Source organism: Xyrauchen texanus, chromosome 37, assembly GCF_025860055.1.
Source record: "Xyrauchen texanus isolate HMW12.3.18 chromosome 37, RBS_HiC_50CHRs, whole genome shotgun sequence".
NCBI classification, from domain to species: Eukaryota; Metazoa; Chordata; class Actinopteri; order Cypriniformes; family Catostomidae; genus Xyrauchen; species Xyrauchen texanus.
Window position 1 is genome coordinate 200977 of NC_068312.1, and position 21126 is coordinate 222102.

Consider the following 21126-nt stretch of genomic DNA (forward strand, 5'->3'; position numbering starts at 1 on the left):
GGTTAATGTTGCTTGGGATAGGGAAATTTGCTGGAGCTGCTGCCCACGCGACCCGACTTCGGATAAGCGGTTGAAGATGGATGGATAGTTTTGGTTAAATTCTATATATATTCATACGAGTTAATAATAACTGATTTTTGTTAGCCGATGCACACAAGTGGTACAGAAGTCCTCATTTTTTATTTGTATAGTGCTTTTCACAACATGTTTCAAAGCAGCTTTACTGATGTCTTGGAGTCCTGATCGAGCAGTTTCTTTGAAAAAACGTCATTGCAATTCATGCTTTAAGTGATTTGTCTTTGACCCCCAGTGAGCAAGCCAGGTTTATAGAGGGAAAAAGTGTTCTTGAGAACATTGAGGCATAAATTCATAGTTAATAAATTAAATGCGTTTATATATGTAATGACTTGGATTTACTATTAAAGCAATTACATAAATGTACGTGATGCTTAAACAGTTTGAACACACTAAGCAATCATATGTCAAATTCATAACCACAAATGTATAAACAGTTTTTTTTATTACGGATTTATGTCAATGTGCTCATAAGCATTTCTCACCTCTTGTTTGCATGTGTTAAACACTTAGTAAACAGCTTTTTAAATGAGCTGATATAATGATCCAAGTAATTTGGCACAGTAAACAAATTTACTGCTTTATGGATGCGAGTCTTGGGCGTTCACTGAGGCACTGGAGCACAAACTCGACATCTTCACCAGAAAGTGTTATCGGATCATGCTGGGCATCAATCAAGCTGAAGCTCATATGACTAATCAAGAACTTTACAAGAAAACTGGCCAAATTCCAATCAGTTCAACTATTAGATCGAGACAGCTGCAGTTTATTGGACACTGTCTACGAATGAACGAGTGCGAACCGGCGAAAATCGATGTCCTTTACAAGTCGGAAGTAACATCAAACCCACGTGGTAGACAGCACTTTTCATATCGAGAAAAAGTGTACTAAGATCTTAAACACTTAGGCCTGGAATTGGAAAAAGAACATCTAATGCAAGAGGTCACCAGATTGGCAGAGGATAAAAAGTTGTGGAAGAGTATTTTCATGCCTAACAAGCCCGCCCGATGATGATGATGAAACAAATGAATGACATACTATTTATATATACTCAATGAATTAAGAATGTAGGCACAAAGATTAATAAATAATCAGTCAACAATAAACTAATGCTTCACAAATACTTTATATAATTGAGTTATTATTATAAGCTGCCACTAGTGGAACAATACATGTATAATTTACTTGATATGCACACACAAATTAGATGAAAATTTAAAATCATATCAATAAACATTGCAATCAGCATGGCAGATTCAGCCAATCGTGTTTCCGAGAAACGCTGCACATCAGGGATTCTATTAAGTGAAGCGTTGGTCATCCATTAGCTCAGTCTCATATGATCAGCTGAAAGCAACAGATGTCCATTCATGCTGGACTCACAAAATCAGCTGATTCAAAATACAACAATGAAATCTCACAGAAGCTACAGTATGTGCATACTGACTTTGAAACATCAATGGTAAAACCTTTACCATCCAACAACCACTTTGCATAAATAAACTACCCGTTTACAACCTCAAACTACCAGTTAAATGCAAATAACACTAGGTTTGATTGCACAATTTTAACAATTCGATTAATTAGCAATGCTAGCACTTGCTATGTTACTGACTTTAGTGCAGGAACTTTAAATTTGCTTTACAACATTCTTGCCTAGTGCAATAGTAATATATGTTTATAACTGACAAAATGGATTATATTTCAAACCTAATTATCTGAGGCAATTGAAATTTGAAGTTATACGTTTCTGCTGCTCTACCAAAATGTTCTTGTTGTTAGTATATAGTTGCTTGTCTAAGCCGCTTTTGCTTATATTTATAACTGAAAAAAGCCATTTCAGATATAAAAAGGGTTCATGGCTCTCACTATTTCTTTCGTTTCTGCTCTTGAAGCGTGCGTTGCAGCTCCCGCAGGTTCTCAGACAAAAGCTCCACTTCATCTGAGCGTTCACTGAGCTTGGCATCAAAGATATATGCACGAATATTATCTATCTGTTGTAGCAGTAACTCTTCCTCAATCATATACTCCATAGCAGAGACCTCATCATCTTCATCGAACGGATTGCTTGAGGCAGTCGGAGTCTCATATGAACCCTCTTTAAAAGGGTTACCTCTATCTTCTTCATCATCCTCATCTTCAAAAGGATTTCCAGATGTCTTATCGGTGTCTGGATTCTCAATTTCATCATCTTCTTGAAAAGGGTTGTACTCTTTCTTTCCCTTGGCTGTCTGATTATGGTCCCTCTGCAACTCTTTGTTCAAAGATCTGTTTGGCTCTTCCTCAGCTGGAGAGGAATCTTCCTTGTCAAACGGGTTTTTGGACGGTGGAGTCGGTGAATGTTCATCTCTTTGCCTCTCCAATGGTGGCAAGTTTTCAATCAAATGTTCTTCCAAGTCACCTTCCTCCTCTTGTTGTTGTTTCTGAACATTTCCTCTGTCTCTGAAATCCAAGGAGGAAGTTCTCGTGTGGGTTTTGTTCTCAAGCTCTCTTTGATGCAGATGTTCGATCTGTCTCTGCTGAAGGTCCGTCTCCTCGGCCAGCTTCTGTGAAAGCTCGATAGCTCGGCTGGTCTGCTGGGTGTCAAACTCGTCCTGAAGTTGTCGTAGGTTCTCCTCTAGCATGGCTACTTCATCGGTACGGTTTGCAGCGCGTGCCTGCCGTAAGAATGACTCGATGTTTTCGATCTGTTGCAGTAGAGGGTCGTCCAGTTCAGAGCGGGTGTGTAGGGTGTCGGATTGTGGCAGCCAGCTGCCAGCTTTGGTCATGCGAGGATGAGGAACATCCCCGTTTGTACTGAGGGCCGGTCGGTTCTTCTCATTTTCAGATCGACGCGTTTGTGCCTCCAGGGCTGCCTAAGTTACACAAGACAATATGACCCCACAATGAATAGCACTTCTGGCATCAAATATTTATTGACCAGACTATTATGCAACGATCTTCCAGTGTAAATTATGTATTTGATTGTACAAAAGTGAAAGCATTGTGATTATCTTAATGGAAAATCATAACTACGTTCAATACGCCAGACGGTGACTTAAAATGAACATTCATCATTGATTTATCATATTTATTGATCAGATTCACTGATCCTCATCAGATCCATGGTTTTAATCAAAGGAACAAAACCTCTTTTAAATTGTTCATTTCGATCTGTATTAAAGGTCTATGTAAATATACATTGCAATATATTGTTTATCCACCTCTACCCAGCCATATTTCATAGTAGTAAAATAGGGGTCAAAGGACTACAAGACTCGTGCAGGTTGCTGCATTTCAGTGCCGTGTGACATCTGTAATGTTTTAAAGGTCACTCAAATCACTCAAACAATATTCATTCAAATAATTTGACACTTTCTGTTCAAAGCTTACTTTTGCCGATGTCAAGTTTGACGAAAGTATGTTTAAACACCCATAATAATAATAATAATGTGTTACGGACGTCTCATATTAAATCATATATCAATGAGAGAATCAAACATCTACCGCTCCTTGTTTAACTATGACGTTTCTAATAGACTGCTGACCATTGGTTTGATCTTTGAATTGCTTCAATCTTACAGCATTTATAGCCAACAGCTGGGACAGGATCATTTTGACAAACTTTGCCATTTGAATTGTAATATATGATCAACATCTAATATTACTGTGCTGCTCAGCTTGTGCCGCGCACACACCCGCTAGGAGGCGCCACACGCTCACGCAGCGCTGACTGATGCGGACAATGCAAACTATATTTTAAAATGCAGCCTTTGGTGGTTTAGTAATCACACAAGGCCACATGGTGATTTAAATCTTATTTCAATCCATCATTCAGCCTTGATGGACATCATACAGATGTCTCCGAGATCAAAGTCTACAAATTTCTGTCACGTCCATAATGACAGATTGTCCATTTTTAATTCAAAGAGTTTTTAGTTTTCACAAAGTCACCGGTCTCCAAAAAAACTCTTTGTCATGTCCATAATGCAAGATCATTCCCCGATCTAAACAAGGAGTACTTTCTATGTGAGGTTAAATTTAACATTGCAAATGTTCCGCCTGTAATGCTGAAATTGCCGATGAGCAAACTGAATGTATGAACAGAGTCATGACTGTGCAATGGTGTCACCTGCCGCTCCTGTTGAACCCTCTTCTCCTTCAGCTCCTCGTATTTCTCCTTGGTGGGGAGGGACGTTAGACCCAACAGTTTCTCCTGCGGGGTGTAAGAATGTAATGAAGTCCCATGAGAGAATAAAAAAATGTGTGCAGAGCAGCAATCTACACAAACAAGCTCAAATATTACATGTTTAGTCAGTTCATAATTTTAATCCTTCCATTTATTTTATTTCATAGTTATGATGACTTCAAAAATGCAGGAAACATTCATGACAATGATTGAGAATGTGTGTCCAAACTTTTGACTGATGATGTACATCACTGGCTTCTTATGGGTAGGATAGTTTTGTTTGTGTCTAACCTGAATAAAAAGCGTAGCTGCATAGCGCACCATCTTTTGCAGCTGGAGAGCTTTTGGGTGCGGCTGGACTTCTTCTCTTAACCCAAGTGTGAGAATCTTCTTACTAATACAAACACACACCCATAGAAATGCATACATGATACTGATATATCTATCACAAAAAACAGTACAGCTCTGAGTCTGTTCCAAAACCTATTGAGCTGCTTATTATACAATAGTGAGTTGAGTTTGCTGTGCGAGTGACACAGTTGCTGCCTATGTAGACTGTTCTACTGTCACTTAGGAGTTACCATCTCTGCCTTAGAAGGCAGCTCGGCAGGTTTTGGGACAGACGTGTGTCTCTATGTTGTCTGTTGCATACCTCAGAACATCAATGAGCTCATAATATTTTTGTATCTCCATCCTGAGTCCAGCAGCATTCTCCATGTTATAGGCCGTCTCTCCAGCACTGTATAACACAGACAGAACTTGAGTCCCCCAGAGCTTCATACATGCCACATGGTCAGTGAATTAATGAGAGAAATGCACGCGTGTAGCTCTTTTCTTACAGCTGAAGTTGAGGGCTTACTTGAGCGACTCAGCCATGTGCGTGTACTCTGGAGCTTTAGCTTCAACCTTCTCCATACACGTCCTTAACCTCTGCAAACACAAGTGACACAAACAAAGGGCTACAGTTTAACAATTAAAGCCACCTCTCGGACTGATTGACCCTCATTCTCAACAAACTGTTCATTGTTGTCTATTTTGTACTGGCATTGCAAGTGAAAAACAGTCAAAGTAAAGACTTCATGTGCAATTCAGAGACATTAAAAGTTATATCTGCTGTATTTTAAAGTGCAAAACAAAATCCAAGATCAAATAATCACAACAGGCCTACGCAAAGCATTTCATTTATGTAATGTAAAGCATTCACCAGTGAAACATTTGAGAAAGAAATGTAGCTTTGGAAATCTTTTACTGTTTGATATTGGCGATACCTTTACAGGGTATCTGTAGAGTTTTTACAATCAAATTTAAGACTTTTTAATACTTTCTTCAAATTAATACCGTATTCCCATCCCAAAGTAAATCATGTATCACAGACTGTTAAACAGGCAGGAGAACACATTTAACATGACTATAACATTACTTATCAGTAAAACAGGGTAGAATATATGCATGTTTAACACATTTATATCACATTCAAATTGATTTATGTAACATTACAGAAATAAATACAAATATTGGATTTTGCTGATACGATAATGAATAGAATGAATAGTTTTAAAAATCGGTCGCCTATATTAAACGTTCTTAGTCTTTACTTCCTGTGATGGGGAGGGCCAGACAGAGGATACAAGAGTCCAAATGTAATTCAATTCCAGATGAACTTTATGGTGCAACAAAAATAACAATAACAAAAAAAAAAAGAAAAGATTTGATTCATAGTGTGGAACTTTTAAAAGGCTGAAATACAGCGGGGACTCTTATTTTGAAATGTTGGCATTCACTGCTTCCAGCTGCTCATATGAAATAAAACGTGCACTCCTCCAATAATCTACATCGTATTTCAATATAAACATTTCAAAGTAAATATTGTTATATTTAATCAACATTCTATAATCAGTAGCGATCAATTGTCATCAATTTCGGATGTGTCCTAATGATTGCGAAGCGCTCTGCAACAGCTGGAAACACTCACAAGCCCCCGCGTGTTTGGAGAAAATACCACCTGAAGGACGCGGCGCATGCACTTATATAATAAATCATATTCTTTTGAAGTTTGATACTCACATTAGGTTGTATATTCCTGACTTTCCTCTCCCAAATTGAAGACCTTTTTTGTATCATTTAAGATATTTAAGACTTTTATGACCTTCAATTTAAGATTTAAGGATCCAAGGGAACCCTGCTTTATTATATTACCCTTAACTGCCATTAAATCACTGAATTAACTATTGTCAAAATATTACAAAGGCTATATACAACAGTGGGGAAAAAACGTGTGACCAAAGTGATGATGATTTTGATGAAAAACATTCTTATAGACTTTGATATTACACTGATTAATCATCCACAATAAAACCAGAAACCAGTAATTCGGGTATATTTTGATGTTCAAGAGTTTGTGTTCACAATGTTGTGAGTAAAAATGTCTGGTTAACTCTGCAGCTGGTACCTCGTAGAGATTGACAATGTCAGGCACGTGGTCTCTCTCCTCCAGTTTGCACTGATGGCGGAGCAGCGAGTCCATACAGTGCCGACAGCAGCGCACATGGTCTTCATCTTTCTCTTCTAACACAGAGGTGACGGAGGAGATGCTGCTGATGGAGCCGCGGCGAGGGATCTGCCGAATCACCTGTTCTCCAGGAGAACCGCTCTGACCCGAACTGGCCGGAGCACACAGATCCTCTTTCGTTCCACTGGTTAACTTATCTGACAACACAACATTACAGAAACATCACACTGTAGAACCACACTACCAATATACATCAACAGAATACAAAAAAATATTACAGTCGAATCTTATTGAATGAATCTCAAGTATGGTACAGGTCACCTACATGAGCCTACTTTTAGGGCAATTTAGCAACCCCCCCCAATGCCATAAGTGTACTGTTAGAATTCAGTCACGATTTATTACTTATAAATTGTTAAGTATTTCATCATGGTAGTATTTATGGCACTATCTTTGTGCATATAATAGAATCACCATTGAGAATACTTGTTCCTCAAGTGAACCGTCTGGACGCATTACAAAGAGCATTTTGGGGAATAATTAAATAGTCTTAAAGAGGCTTCATTTGCTTTATGCAAAATAAAAATATTATTTTGATTTTGGGGAAAAATGTGACCTGGACTTGTTTCCGTAACTGGCGCTACAGAATGAATACTGTTTGAGCAAATAAAAATGGGAGATACATGATTGAAAACTCATCGACACATGTAAACTCACATGCCAGAGGCAGAGGCACAAACTCTGTGCACTTCCTACACATGATGGAACCACAAAGACGGCAATGATGGCGGCGGTTACGGATGTTGAATTTCCCTCCACAATCCGGGCAAAATGGCACATCGTGATCACTCACCCATGACACCACAGATTTCTCAAGTGCTGAGAAAACAAAGCAACACGACTGTCACGGTGTAAGTTTTTACTACTTTAGCAGTATGAAACACATCCCAGAGATTATTCTTGATGCTGTTCACTTACATCTTATCTGCGCCGCATCCATGCTGGTTCTGTCAAAGCAGGTTAGCTGAACACAAAAAAAAAACAAAAGAACGAATGTGAAACTATTTGAAGAGCTTAAAACATTCATTTGAGCATGTGATACATTATCTGAATCCTTTAGACCGAAACATTTTCTACAGAAGTATTGAACAGTGTTTTCTCATTGTGGCTACCTGAAACACCCATAGAAACTACCTGAAATATCACTCACCTGGTTTACGCTTGAAGACAACTCATTCCCAGCTGCTCAAGGGAATAATTCATTTGAAACTGCTAATTACTTTAGTAAAATTGTAATTTGATTACTGATTTCACTGATTATCAGAAAAGTAATCACATTTCCACTCACATGTCAGCTACTTTCTAAAACAGAAAAGTGCTTAACGAATGAAAATGTTTATATTTCCTCTTAGTTCAATGACTCAATAGCTGCTAGTGGGCACACGACCTTCAGGTGTCACAGAACCGCAAACAGATTTGCATATTAAGGTGTCCGTGCCCTCCGCAAGTATTTGGACAGTGAGACACTTTTCATAATTATGGCACCACAATGGATTTAAAATGATAATGTATACTGTATGTGATTGAAGTGCAGACTGGCAGATTTAAGACAGCTGCAGTAAAGGCATCACTAGGGAGGGAACCCAGAATTTGGTGATGTCGATGAGTGCCAGACTTCAGACAGTCATTCACTGCAAAGGATTTTCAACCAAGTATAAAGATTGTATTTTTATTTGTGATTGTTAGTTTTTCCAATTACTTTTAAGCCCCTGACAAGGGGGGTATGTTTATAAAATGTGCTGTAATTCCTAAACTTCATACAGTTATGTAAATCCTTTCAAATTAAATCTGACAGTCTGATCTTCAAATCACATACAGTATTCATTATCATTTCAAATCCATTGTTGTGCCGTACAGAGCCATAATTATGAAAAGTGTCTCACTGTCCAAATACTTGAGGAGGGCAGTGTACTGTAATAAATATTGAAAAATCTGCAGCCCAAGTAGTGTACTTAAAAGTAATTAATTGAAGGTAACTGTAATCTGATTCCAAGCATTTGAAATATAATGTGTAACATGGTTCAGGAAAGGAGGCGGCGGGACCCGAGTCAACACTCAAGACTTTAATTATAACAACATCAAATTGGAACTTAATAACAGATGTAGACCACGAACACACACAGCTCCGTGTAGGCTATCCATCTCTCTCCCCCTCTGGCATCCTCGGTTTCCCCTCATCCATCTCTCTCCCGCTGATAGGGCTACTCAGCGCCAGGTGTGCACCCTCACGGCTCAGCCACACCCTCCTTGTCACATACCCCCACCACCCAATTCAGGCTGGGGAAATCTCCGGACTGACTTACTCCCCCTCTGGAGGGGAGGAGTTGCCCCTTCTGACATGTCCTCGCCGGCTGGATGAGGGAAGGGGAAAAGAGGGCGGAAGAGAGAGAGAAAAGAAAAAACTCTAGTTCCCGACCACTCCGCCATTCGGTCTTCAGCCAGCTGGGTAGCAGTTCTCTGCTACACCGGGCAATGGCACTGGACCTCACCTTCTGACAGATGGCAGTGAGCTCCCCTGCCCCCTGGTGGATGGTTGCGGCTCCCCTGTCCTTTGGCAAACCGCAGCGGCTTCTCCACTTCCTGGAGGACAGCAGCAAGCTCCCCCACCCCCTGGCGGACAGCAGCGGGCTCCTCCGCCTTTGGGCAAACCTCCTCGGAGTCGTGATCCTCTGTTAGCGGCGAGGGCTCTCTGATGGTGCATCTTCCTCCATTTCCGGGTTTCAGCACCAGTGTGGCACCAGGCTAGGCTATCCAGTGCCAGGCCGTGCACCCTCATCCTCATCACATAATGCTTTTACAGTAATTCATTACTTTGCGATTAGATAGCACCAAACACAACCTGATTATGGGGGTTTACTACAGCCAGAGCAACAGAAGTACTCACGTTATGTATGTACAACAGGGCCGCACTGGCACAAGAATTTGCATCTGTGTTTCTATATTTGCACAATGTTTCTGGACTTGCGTGTCAAAAATGAAACAACAGCCTTTCCTAAATAGCATCAAAAGTATTTCATAATCTTTATTTCCAATGTATAATTGCTCAAAGTTCAACATGCTTTATTACTAGAAGTATAATGGATAAATATTCACCTTTTCCAGACGTATGATACATTTGTTGAGTTCAATGACATAATGGTCGATTCGTGCTGCTCTGTGCATCTTAAAAGAGTCTAAGTGACTGCGGGTGGCTCCTGATTGAACACAATACACTCATTACAGTTTGACAATAACTAACGTTCAACTTAGAACCAAGTAAAGCTGGAATACAAAAATAAAAGACTAAAACAAGTTTGTTCAGTCTCAACATCAAACTTTAACTGACTGAAAGCATAGTGCATCACCACCAAAGACAGATTCACAATATTCTCCACTAAGAAGTCTTACCGAGCTCCTGCGGCTCCCACATGTATGGGTCAACTCCTCCATAATAAAAAGACTCGTAAATGCTCTCAGTTCGCTCATCTCCATCCCGCTTCAACAGCTTATCTTTGGCTCTCTTTGCCTTCTGAACAAGACCTGAGAAACAATGTGAAAACAAGTAGAAGTATTGAATACTTAGTCAAGACCTCCTTGTTACTACACACCTTGGACGTTGAACAGAACTAGCATAATCCACGCCAACTGCTGTAAAGAAGTGGCGCAGGGTGGAGATCATGACTGTTTTGGACCTCAGTCTGTGATTCTCAAGTTAAATAAGCATATGAATAATTATAAATTTACATTTATGCATTTGGCAGACGCTTTTATCCAAAGTGACTTACACTGCACTTATTACAGGGACAATCCCCGGAGCAACCTGGATGAAGTGTCTTGCTCAAGGACACAATGGTGGTGGCTGTGGGGATCGAACCAGCGACCATCAGATGGGTCTGATTACCAGTTATGTCCTTTAGTCCACTACACCACTAAATGTGGGTGTTTCTTAAACTTTGGGTACTTTCAGCACTGTGGACTTCTAGAAAGTGAAGTTAAATCATGTTTCACACTCGTTAGTTGATTTAAATTGTGCATCACAGGAGATTTATGTCATTCATTTCCAGCTCGTGTCAAATTCTGTTTTGTGTTTAATAGAATTCTGTGCTGGAAATGATGCTGATGGAAATGACATTTTTAACACTTTTCAAATAAAATGATCAACGACTTTGTCTTGAAGAGGCTAATTTCATAACTAACATTTGATGTATCCTAAATACACACAATTCATATTTTCACACTCAATTTGACAAAATGACAGCTTAAAATGTGATTTTTCTCTTCACTGACACCAAGCAGAACACTAATTTCTCAAATGTTATGCATACATATGCAGTGCAGTACAGTACATGTATATGTATATATACTGTATATTAGAGGGAAAATTATTTTATGTGATGTATATTACACCACAAATATAATTTTTGAAACATAGAACGAAATCATTTTCACATCAGCCTGTGAGACATGAAATGTCTTGAAGCTGAAGAAGCACCCGTTTATTTATACTACAGCTGGGAAATTGAACACGTTCATAAAATGTATTAATTCAGTATGTTTTTTTTTTACGCATTAGGACAAAGGTGTCCCGAGTTGTTCCTGGCAGGATACTCAGACTCACAGGCTCGGATTAGGGTGGGGGCAGGGTTAGGGCATCTGCCATATTTCTGTAATGTTTTTCCCCACTTTCTGTGGCTAAATTTGGAATATACACTGATGAGCCAAAACATTATGCCTAATATCGTGTTGTCCCCCTCGTGCCACCAAAACAACGCCGACCCGCAGAGGGATGGACTCTACAAGACCTCTGAAGGTGTCCTGTGGTATCTGGCATCAAGATATTAGCAGCAGATCCTTTAAGTCCTGTAAATTGCTAGGTGCGGCCTCCATGGATTGGACTTGTTGGTCAAGCACATCCCACAGATGCTCAATCATATTGAGATCTGGGGAATTTGGAGACCAGGGGAACATCTCATGTTCATCAAACCATTCCCGAACAATGTGTGCAGTGTGGCAGGGCACATTATTATGCTGAAAAAGGCCACTGCCATCAGGGAATACCGTTGCCATAAAGGGGTATACCTGTCTGTAACAATGTTTAGGTAGGTGGCATGTGTCAAATCTTCATGAATGGCCGGACCCAGGGTTTCCCAGCAGAACATCACACTCCCTGCACCGGCTTGTCTTCCCACAGTGCATCCTGGTGCCATCTCTTCCCCAGGTAAACGGTGCTCATGTACACGGCCGTCCACGTGATGTATAAGAAAATGAATCATGGGACCAGATGACCTTCCATTGCTCCCAGGTCCAGTTCCAATGCCTGTGTGCCCATTGTAATCCCTTTCGACGGTGGACTGGGGTCATCATGGGCACTCTGACTGGTTACACAGTCCCCGTACGCAGCAGCGTGTGATGCGCTGCGTGTTGTGACACATTCCTCCCGTAACCATCATTACAATATTCTGTGACATGTGCAACAGTAGACCTTCTGTCGGTTTGGACCAGACGGGATAGCCTTCATTGCCCTCCGGCATCGATGAGCCTCAGGAGCCCAACACCCTGTCGCCGGTGTGTGGTTTGTCCCTCCTCGGACCACTGTCGGTATGTACCAACCACTGCTGACCGGGAGCACCCCACAAGCCTTGCCGTTTCAGAGATGCTCTGACCCAGTCGTCTGGCCATCATAATTTGGCCCTTGTCAAAGTCGCTCAGGTCTTTACTCCTGCCCATTTCTCCTGCATCCAACACGTTGACTACGAGAAGTGATAGTTTGCTTACCATCTAATCTACCAGACCTTGACATGTGGCCTTGTTAGGAGATGATCAACGTTATTCACTTCACCTGTGAGAGCTCAATGTTTTGGCTCATCAGTGTATAAATGTTCTGGAGGTACACGTTCGACTCAACAGCACATCCTAAAAACACAGGATCTGATTGTGTGAATCAATGCACGGTCATTACATGTAACACATGTCCCAGGTGTAACAAACACAGGAGCAAATTTACTGTATGGAGAATGAAGATCAAACTGTTGAAAATGCTCACTGACTTTCATCTGAACCTGTTTCAAAAGCTGAACCACCCGAGAGAGACCCAGCTTGTGGGCGATAGAGACTGAGAAGGACCTGACCGGTGTACTTACAGAGAGAAAATTATTATTTTATGATTTGAGATTTTAAACTTCAGCATTCAGTATGTTTGTTTTATATCTTATGTATAGTGTCTAATAATGCACAGGCAATGTACACTTAAAGTTTCTCTTGCCAATAAAGTTTGATATGAATTGAATCTGCCCGTTCTATCCAATTATTAAAAAAAGTCCACTGGAAAACAGCATAAGATTTTGTCCAAATTGTACTTAAAACATGCCCACTGATTTTATAGCATATCTAAATATATTTTTATAAAAGTATAGATGTGAAAATCTTTTATTTATTCACAGCCTAATTTATAAATATAAATACATACTGGATGGCTCTATTGGTAAATCGCATCATTCTGTGGTCAGATATTCTGTTTATTGACTGATAAACAGTTTAATTGATTGTTGTCCCATGCAAACGATTTCCTACTTTTCGTGCCACTCCACATTTAATATCTCTGTTAAGTAGCCATGTAATAACTGGGATAATGAACATTCAGCCTGATATTATCGTTAATTCAGGATTCAATACTACTGCACTACTGAAGAAATAACTTGCTGCTGTAAGATCTTTTGTAATGGAGTAACCTCAGTGTAATGTGCATTTTTATCCTTGAAGTGTCTATTTGTGTATATACACACACCCATTTTCATTTTGTCATTGTGTTAAGTGTTGGTCTTGTGAATACTGTTAGAAGTTCTCTCACTCACTTTTGAGCTGTCCAGTAACATGTCTGTTGTCTCCGGAATGCTCCTCCTCATAGTGGTCCTGCAGCTGGTAGAATGACTGGAGATCTTTCAAACAGAGCGGGCACAGGAAGCCCTCCTTCAACTCAGCTGTGTCCCCCAATGAGGCCATGAGGAGCGGACTGATGATTCTGGGGTTACGCTGCAGCTGTCCGACAGTCCTGACTGTCCCAAACCGTCTCTATCACTCACACAGCCATACCTGTATGCACACACACACACACACAACATAAACAATTGTGACAGTTTAAGATAACACATCTGTGTGGTTGAAGAATCCAGCTCCAAATTCGCCGAAATAACCGTTCCACCTTAGATAATGGTGGGTGGCATATAGGACCTCCCGCTTATTTTCATTGGCTGTATTTGTTTAAAGGTACAGTTGCACTGAAAATCTGAGGCTGCGGTATTTAAATGGACTGATCAATGTTCTAACGTGGCATGTGTGATAACAGTTTGTAAATCCGATCTCCTGTGCTATTAAATTAAAGAACATTTTATTATTTAAAAATGAAATACTGTAATAAATATGATGCCCTGCTGTGACATAGGGAAGTAGATAATTGTAACATTACACTTACTTGTAAAATCAGCAACAAAAAAAAAGAAACATCCCTTATTCAGGACACTGTTTTAGAAAGATAATTTAGTAAAAATCCAAATAACTTTACAGATCTTTATTGTGAAGGTTTTAAACAATGTTTTCCATGATTGTTAAGTGAATCATAAACAATAATGAACATGCACACATGAAATGGTTGTTAAGACACTAACAGCTTACAGACAGTAGTAAAATTAATGTCACAGTTCTAAAAACTCAGGACACTAAAGAGACCTTTCTACTGACTCTGAAAAACACCAAAAGAAATATGCCCAGTGTCCTGCTCATCTGTGTGAATGTGCCTTAGACATGCTGCATGGAGGCATGAGGACTGCAGATGTGGCCAGGGCAATTCATTTCAATATCCGTACTGTGAGACACCTAAGACAGCACTACAGGAGACAGGAAGGACAGCTGATCGTCCTTGCAGTGGCAGACCATGTGTAACAACACCTGCACAGGATCAGTACATACGAATATCACACCTGTGGGACAGGTACAGGATGGAAACAACAACTGCCCGAGTTAAACCAGGAACACACAATCCCTCCATCAGTGCTCGGACTGTCCGCAATAGACTGAGAGAGGCTGGACTGAGGGCTTGTAGGCCTGTTGTAAGACAGGTCCTTACCAGACATCACCTGCAATAACCTCACCTATGGGCACAAACACACCTTCACTGGACCAGACAGGACAGGCAAAAAGTGCTCTTCACTGACGAGTCACAGTTTTGTCTCACCAGGGGCGATGATCGGACTCGCATTTAATGTTGAAGGAATGAGCGTTACATCGAGGCCTGTTCTCTGGCGCTGGATCGATTTGGAAGTGGAGGGTCCGTCATGGTCTGGGGCGGTGTGTCACAACATCATTGGACTGAGCTTGTTGTCATTGCAGGCAATCTCAACGTTGTGCGTTACAGGGAAAACATCCTCCATGATGTGGTACCCTTCCTGCAGGCTCATCCTGACATGACCCTCCAGCATGACAATTCCACCAGCCATTCTGCTCATTCTGTGCGGGATTTCCTGCAAGACAGGAATGTCAAAGCTCTGCCACGACCAGCGAAGAGCCAGAATCTCAATCCTATTGAGCACTTCTGGGACCTGTTGGATCGGAGGGTGAGGGCTAGGGCCATTCCCCCCAGAAATGTCCTGGAATTTGCAAGTGTCTTGGTGGAAGAGTGGGGTAACATCTCACAGCAAGAACTGGCAAATCTGGTGCAGTCCATGAGGAGGAGATGCACTGCAGTACTTAATGCAGCTGCTGCCACACCAGATTCTGACTGTTACAAAGGTAAATTGTTGCTCATATCCAAAGCCCATAACAGTAAACTATATTCTCAAAAATAAAGAGCGTGGTGGAACAGAGAAATAATAGACTAACAAAATTCTAAATATTTCAAATATTCATCTAAATCTGAGATCGTGGTGGCATAGAGGAACTCATACACTTACGAATATGAGTCCCTCTATGCCACCACGATCTCAGGATTTACATACTGTTATCACACATGAGAATATTGATCAGTTCCTATACGCTACCCACTATTATTTAAACCGAACGGTTATTTCGGCGAATATGGAGCTGGATTCGGCCTCTATTACGATATTAGATGCTGAATAACATGGCACTTTTATGACATATCATGAGACTGAACTATATTCATGTACTGTGGTATTTCATGATAGGCACATGTCCTGACAATCACTATATTACCACGGAACACTGTCCAATGAACCATTGGACTAGCACGGTACTTTAAGTTGGTGTTCATTAACTCGATGCTTCCACTGAACAGATAAAAACACGATTTTCCTCTATTTTAAGCAAACGGTCAGTATACATGATAGAGTAAACAACATCAGTCCTAAGCTAAACCTCAAGTGACAGATGACAAATGTACCTTGTGTCGGAATATTTCCTGATATCAGAGCAGTATCGATCATACGACAGTCTGTCGGGTGTGATCACAACTTCATCCGCTGTCAAAATAAAAGTCACAATTCAACTAGAGCGTCAAACAACGTCTTGAGCAATTTATTCATCTGCGATTTTGTTTATCCTGTCTTTGTGAGTTGATGAATAATGGCGAAGTTAAAACCACATACAATAGATATCAACACATTTTCCTCCAGAGTTCAGACAAACAGCTAGCAGCTGGAGGAACCGGCCAGATTAACCGGAAGTGGGAGGGGCTTGTCGTTGGCAGCAGCCAATCACTCTCATGCATGAGGAAAGTTCTTCTTCTCTTTGTTTTTTTGGCAGATCGCAAATAACATTTAAAGGTGCATATTGCCACCCACTGTATAAGAGTGTGTATCACCATGTCACTTAGCTCATATTCTATTATTCATTCTAGTGCATTTTAAAATGATAAAAAGTTCCCTCCTGATCTCTCTTACCCCTTCTTCCACCCCTTCTGTTCCCAATACCCCTTTTAGATCCCATGCCCGCCCTGTTTCTCTTACTTTATCATGTAAGTTTCTTCTGTCAGATTCATATATGGAACAATGCATGATGACATGATCTACATTTACTTTATCTCCACAGTTAGCACACTTATTACTATTCCTTTTCCCAAGAACAGCCAACGTGCTTTTTAATCCTGAGTGGTCTAGTCCCTCTTGTTATTATTATTTCTTCTCTTCTGTTCTTTTCTTGATGGATCTTTATTTTAAAGGGCACCTATTATGGAATTTGAAAATTACCTTTCATGTAGTGTGTAACATAGATTTAAGTGAACAAAAACATCCTGCAAAGTTTTATATATGAAAGTTCACCGTAAAAAAAGTTGTTGTCTCTCAAAAGTAGGAGTCGACTCTGAGTCAATTTAATGAATCGTTTTTCCAATGAGTCATTTTCCTTTTCGTTGTGACGTCAAGATGAAAAATTATCAAATTGGCCGTGCCCACTCATTGCGTGCGCAGACACCAGGGAAAACTTAAAAACATCGTGTCGACAACAAGACGCTGTGTTCTGAAGTGCGTATCAAAAGCGACCTTTTTTTCACTGCCCAGGGACGAGCATGTGAAGAATCAGTGGCTAGAGTTTATATTTACAACTATACCACACAAGTATAGCCCGAACCTTGTGCTATGTTCGACTCATTTTAATGACGATTGCTTTACGAACATGAATGCTTTCAAGTGTGGATTCGCGAGCCGGTTGATACTGAAGGAAGGTTCAGTACCAAGTTTATTTGGATCAGCTTCCTCCTCCAAATCACAACCTGTAAGTATTATTAATAATTGTTGCTTTTATGTGTTTTTTAGCATGCTTAATAAGTATTTGTGTGTGTTGTGTACGTTACGCTCAGCACAGCTTCTAGGCCTCCAATGTCAATTTTTTTGAAATATGTGAAATGTTTGTGGATGTTATTGGAGTTGTCATAAAGAATAGAGCAATAACTTGTAGTAATGCAGTGCTTTACCAATATGTTTATGCGTTGGGCTAACGCAAACAATAACTGATTGGGTGTTTACCACCGAACTTTGGGCTATGATCGCTAACATAAATCAACTCAAATTCCTTCTCTGATTTTGATTTTTTTACTACAAAGCGGTGATGGGCGTTCCGTTTCCGACAATCTCCGCACAGAGTATACCAATCACAACTGACTGGGTCATCTGACCAATCACCGCTGATTAGCGTCACGCAAAGGAGGGGTTTGGAAAAATGAGTCGTTGAACGAATCATTTGGGAGTCGGTGAGCAAATCAGGTAAACATAAATGCATATTATAAGACAAAAAAAGTGTTTTTTGTCATTGCATGCATGTAAAACTGTTGTTGGGGATTCCCAAAACAATATTAGGAACATTTTAAATGCCATAATAGGTGCCCTTTAAATAATGTTTGCATTTTATAATATCTACTTCCTTTCAGATCTTCATCCCACTTTTCCTGCCAAATCTCCATTCCTTTATTCTTAATCAGGGCTTTTCCTTCTCATTTTCCTAATGTAATTGATATTGCAATGTCCTTTTGTAAAGTCAGCACCCTCATTTCCTTTCAGACCCTCATGAGCTGGCACCCAACAAAACTGCACATCAATGCCATCTCTATGGATCCTAAACCAATTTTGAAATGATTCTATGATAAGATCTTCTCTATCACTTTTCCTCGATTGGATGCTTCCCAAAACAGCAATTGAATCGGAGTATATTACCACCCTGTCTGGTTTAACCTCTTCAACCCATTGTAACTCATTATATTTGCCACTAATTCTGCTGTGTACACTGATAACTAATCAGAAAGTCTTTTAGCTATGGATATTTTAAACTCATTTGTATATATTGTATACCCCAATTTCCACACCCCCTTACTTATTCTTTGACCCATCTGTGTACATTTTAAGGTAGTTGAAATACTTATGTCTTACATATAAACTTGCTTTGTAACCCACTTCATTTGTTTGCGAATATCTTCTGTACTCTAATATATTCATATCTACTTCTGTTGCTGGATAAAGCCATGGTGGAATATTACTAATTGGGGTAGTCCTAGTAAACTCTATAGACTCCAAGCCATATTCCCTAGCTCTTCCTTTCGATGTCCATCAACACCATTTTTGTGTGGTTTTCCTCTCTGCATCCTTTTAATCTAATCCAGTATGTAAGAGATTATTTTTGTCTTCTGAGCTCCAATGGTATTTCACCCGCTTCTATTAGAACAGCATTAATGGGGGCTGACGTCATGGCTCCAATACAGAGCCGTAGAGCTCTATACTGTAATCTGTCTTTTTTTAGTAGTATTGTCTTAGCTGCTGCTCCATAGACTATAGATCCATAATCAATTGTTGATCTCATAATAGCTCTGTATATATCAATTAGTGACCGCTCATCAGATCCCCAATAATATCCAGCCACTGCTCTTAGTAAATGTATTACTTTCTTGCATTTTGATTCTATATGTTTAATATGTAATTTCCATGTGTATTCATCATCTAGCCAAAGTCCTAAGTACTTAAACTCAGACACCCTCTCCACTGGCTTCCCATATAGTGTCAACTTTAATATCAATCCTTTGCTTATTTTATCATATAGCAGGACTTACTAATTGACAGCTTAAACCCCCATTTTTATGACCATTTTTCTACTTTCTTTATTGCTTCTCTTAAAATTAAAAATGTCTTCCCCTTTTCCATATAGCCCCATCTTCAGCATATAATGTAGATTTGATACATCCTTCAAGATCTGAGAAAGTGTAATATATCATGATATTAAACAGTATAGGACTGATTACACTCCCCTGTGGGATACCATTATCAATTTCAATGTCCTTAGACACTTCCTCCCCAACCTTTCTCCCCTAATTTCCATGGCTGATAAAAGTCTTGTATCCAATTATATAATACACATATTACTTAATTTAATGTGCAACCCTTCACTCCACATGGAAGCGTATGCCTTTTTAATGTCAAAATAAACTTTTGCCATTAACTGTTTCATTTGCATAGCCTTTTCCACTTCTTTACTTACTTGAACAAGAGTGTCAGTTGTGGATCTTCCTTTTCTAAATCCAAACTGATACTTGCATAATAATCTTCTCTATTACAGAACATATGTTAATCTACTTACTATTATTTTTTCCATTCATTTACATAAGTGTGAGGTCAAAGTTATGGGCCTTTAATATCCCGGATTAGCAGGATCTTTCCCTGGTTTGTTGAATGGTAATATAATCGCCTATAAATATAAGTATAAACCCTTCACTCCATATTTTATTAAAGAGTCTCTGTATAATCTTCAAACTTTCCACAGGCATCTGTCTAAACATGGCATAACTTTATTGATCTTGTCCTGGGGCTGAATACCCGGTGTCTTGCAAAGTTATTTCAAGTTCCAACATTGAAATATCCACATCAAGAGCTGACAAATCATCTTCTCACTTTTCCCTCACATTTTCAAATTGTGAGGTAACATTAATGATGTGACAAATGAAGGCCACAAACTTTCTTCACTACTAATACATCCTCATCAACTTTATCAACGTTCCATGGATTACCTCCTGACAACCTGATGATATGTCATCCCTTAGGCCTGTATAATTTTGCCCTCTTCTGTTGTCATTGCTGTAAGTATTTTCCTTCTCATTGACTTGCTTTAGAGCTTCTTCATATGAGGTTTTACTCATTATCTTACCTCTTTGAACTTCTTTGGCTTGTTTTTGCACAATACATCCTCCATAAGCTGCACTGTGATCTCTTGCACAGTTACAGTATTTCACTTTGGGATCCTTTTCACATTTTCCATACTCATGCTGATCACTACATCTCGCACATCTTAGTTCCCCGTCTGTCGCTCACTTCAACGTTGTGTCGAATGAAAGGGGTCTTTCTTGAGAGCCTTGCGTACCTCTGAACTTGAGAAAAGGCCAATGAGAAATTGCCAGACAGAATTTAAATGACCCTCCCCCAGACATTACGGTATAAAAGTAGGTAATCATGCATCTGTCCATTCAGATTATTTTCTTCGGAGCGGAGCGGTTGTGTGATCAGCAATATGCAGTCACTTACTGTTCCACTCATCTCTGAAGAGCATATGCTGTTGGATCATATCAGCGGCTTTCTCTTTCTATGCACGGCAGTGCAGCTTTGCCCCTGGGTGCTTCGACAGCACTTCTAAAAGATAATATTTACCTAAAAGAGTTTAATTTATCTAAAAGAGCAATACACAGCAGTGTTGAACGTCCTTTTCAGGATGCGTCTTTATAAAGATACCCTTCCGCCCCTGTATAGTTCCTGGATGCGGCCAATTTCTCTCCTCTCCTGACGGTCACAGACACTGCCTCGTGTGTCTGGGCAGCGATCACACAGAGGCAGCATTTGTGGATGGTTATGTTCTCACT

General features: G+C 40.0%; 1 protein-coding gene across 2 annotated transcripts; it reads right to left on the reverse strand.

The window, feature by feature from the left end:
• Nucleotides 1–1943: 1943 nt before the first annotated feature.
• On the reverse strand, nt 1944–16421 carry LOC127631066 (rabenosyn-5-like). 2 transcript variants are annotated; one of them, XM_052109031.1, is made up of 13 exons: nt 16388–16400; nt 16183–16261; nt 13643–13880; nt 10200–10331; nt 9906–10006; nt 7731–7776; nt 7470–7631; nt 6693–6949; nt 5103–5173; nt 4896–4982; nt 4535–4637; nt 4187–4270; nt 1944–2930 (listed from the first exon to the last, which is right to left on the reverse strand). In XM_052109031.1, exons 3-13 carry the CDS (start codon nt 13788–13790, stop codon nt 1944–1946), a joined length of 2178 nt encoding a protein of 725 aa, XP_051964991.1. In that variant the 5' UTR covers nt 13791–13880; nt 16183–16261; nt 16388–16400. The 2 variants fall into 2 exon arrangements, with proteins under 2 accessions (XP_051964991.1, XP_051964990.1); XM_052109030.1 differs by having other exon boundaries at nt 16183–16421.
• Between the last annotated feature and the right edge of the window lie 4705 nt (nt 16422–21126).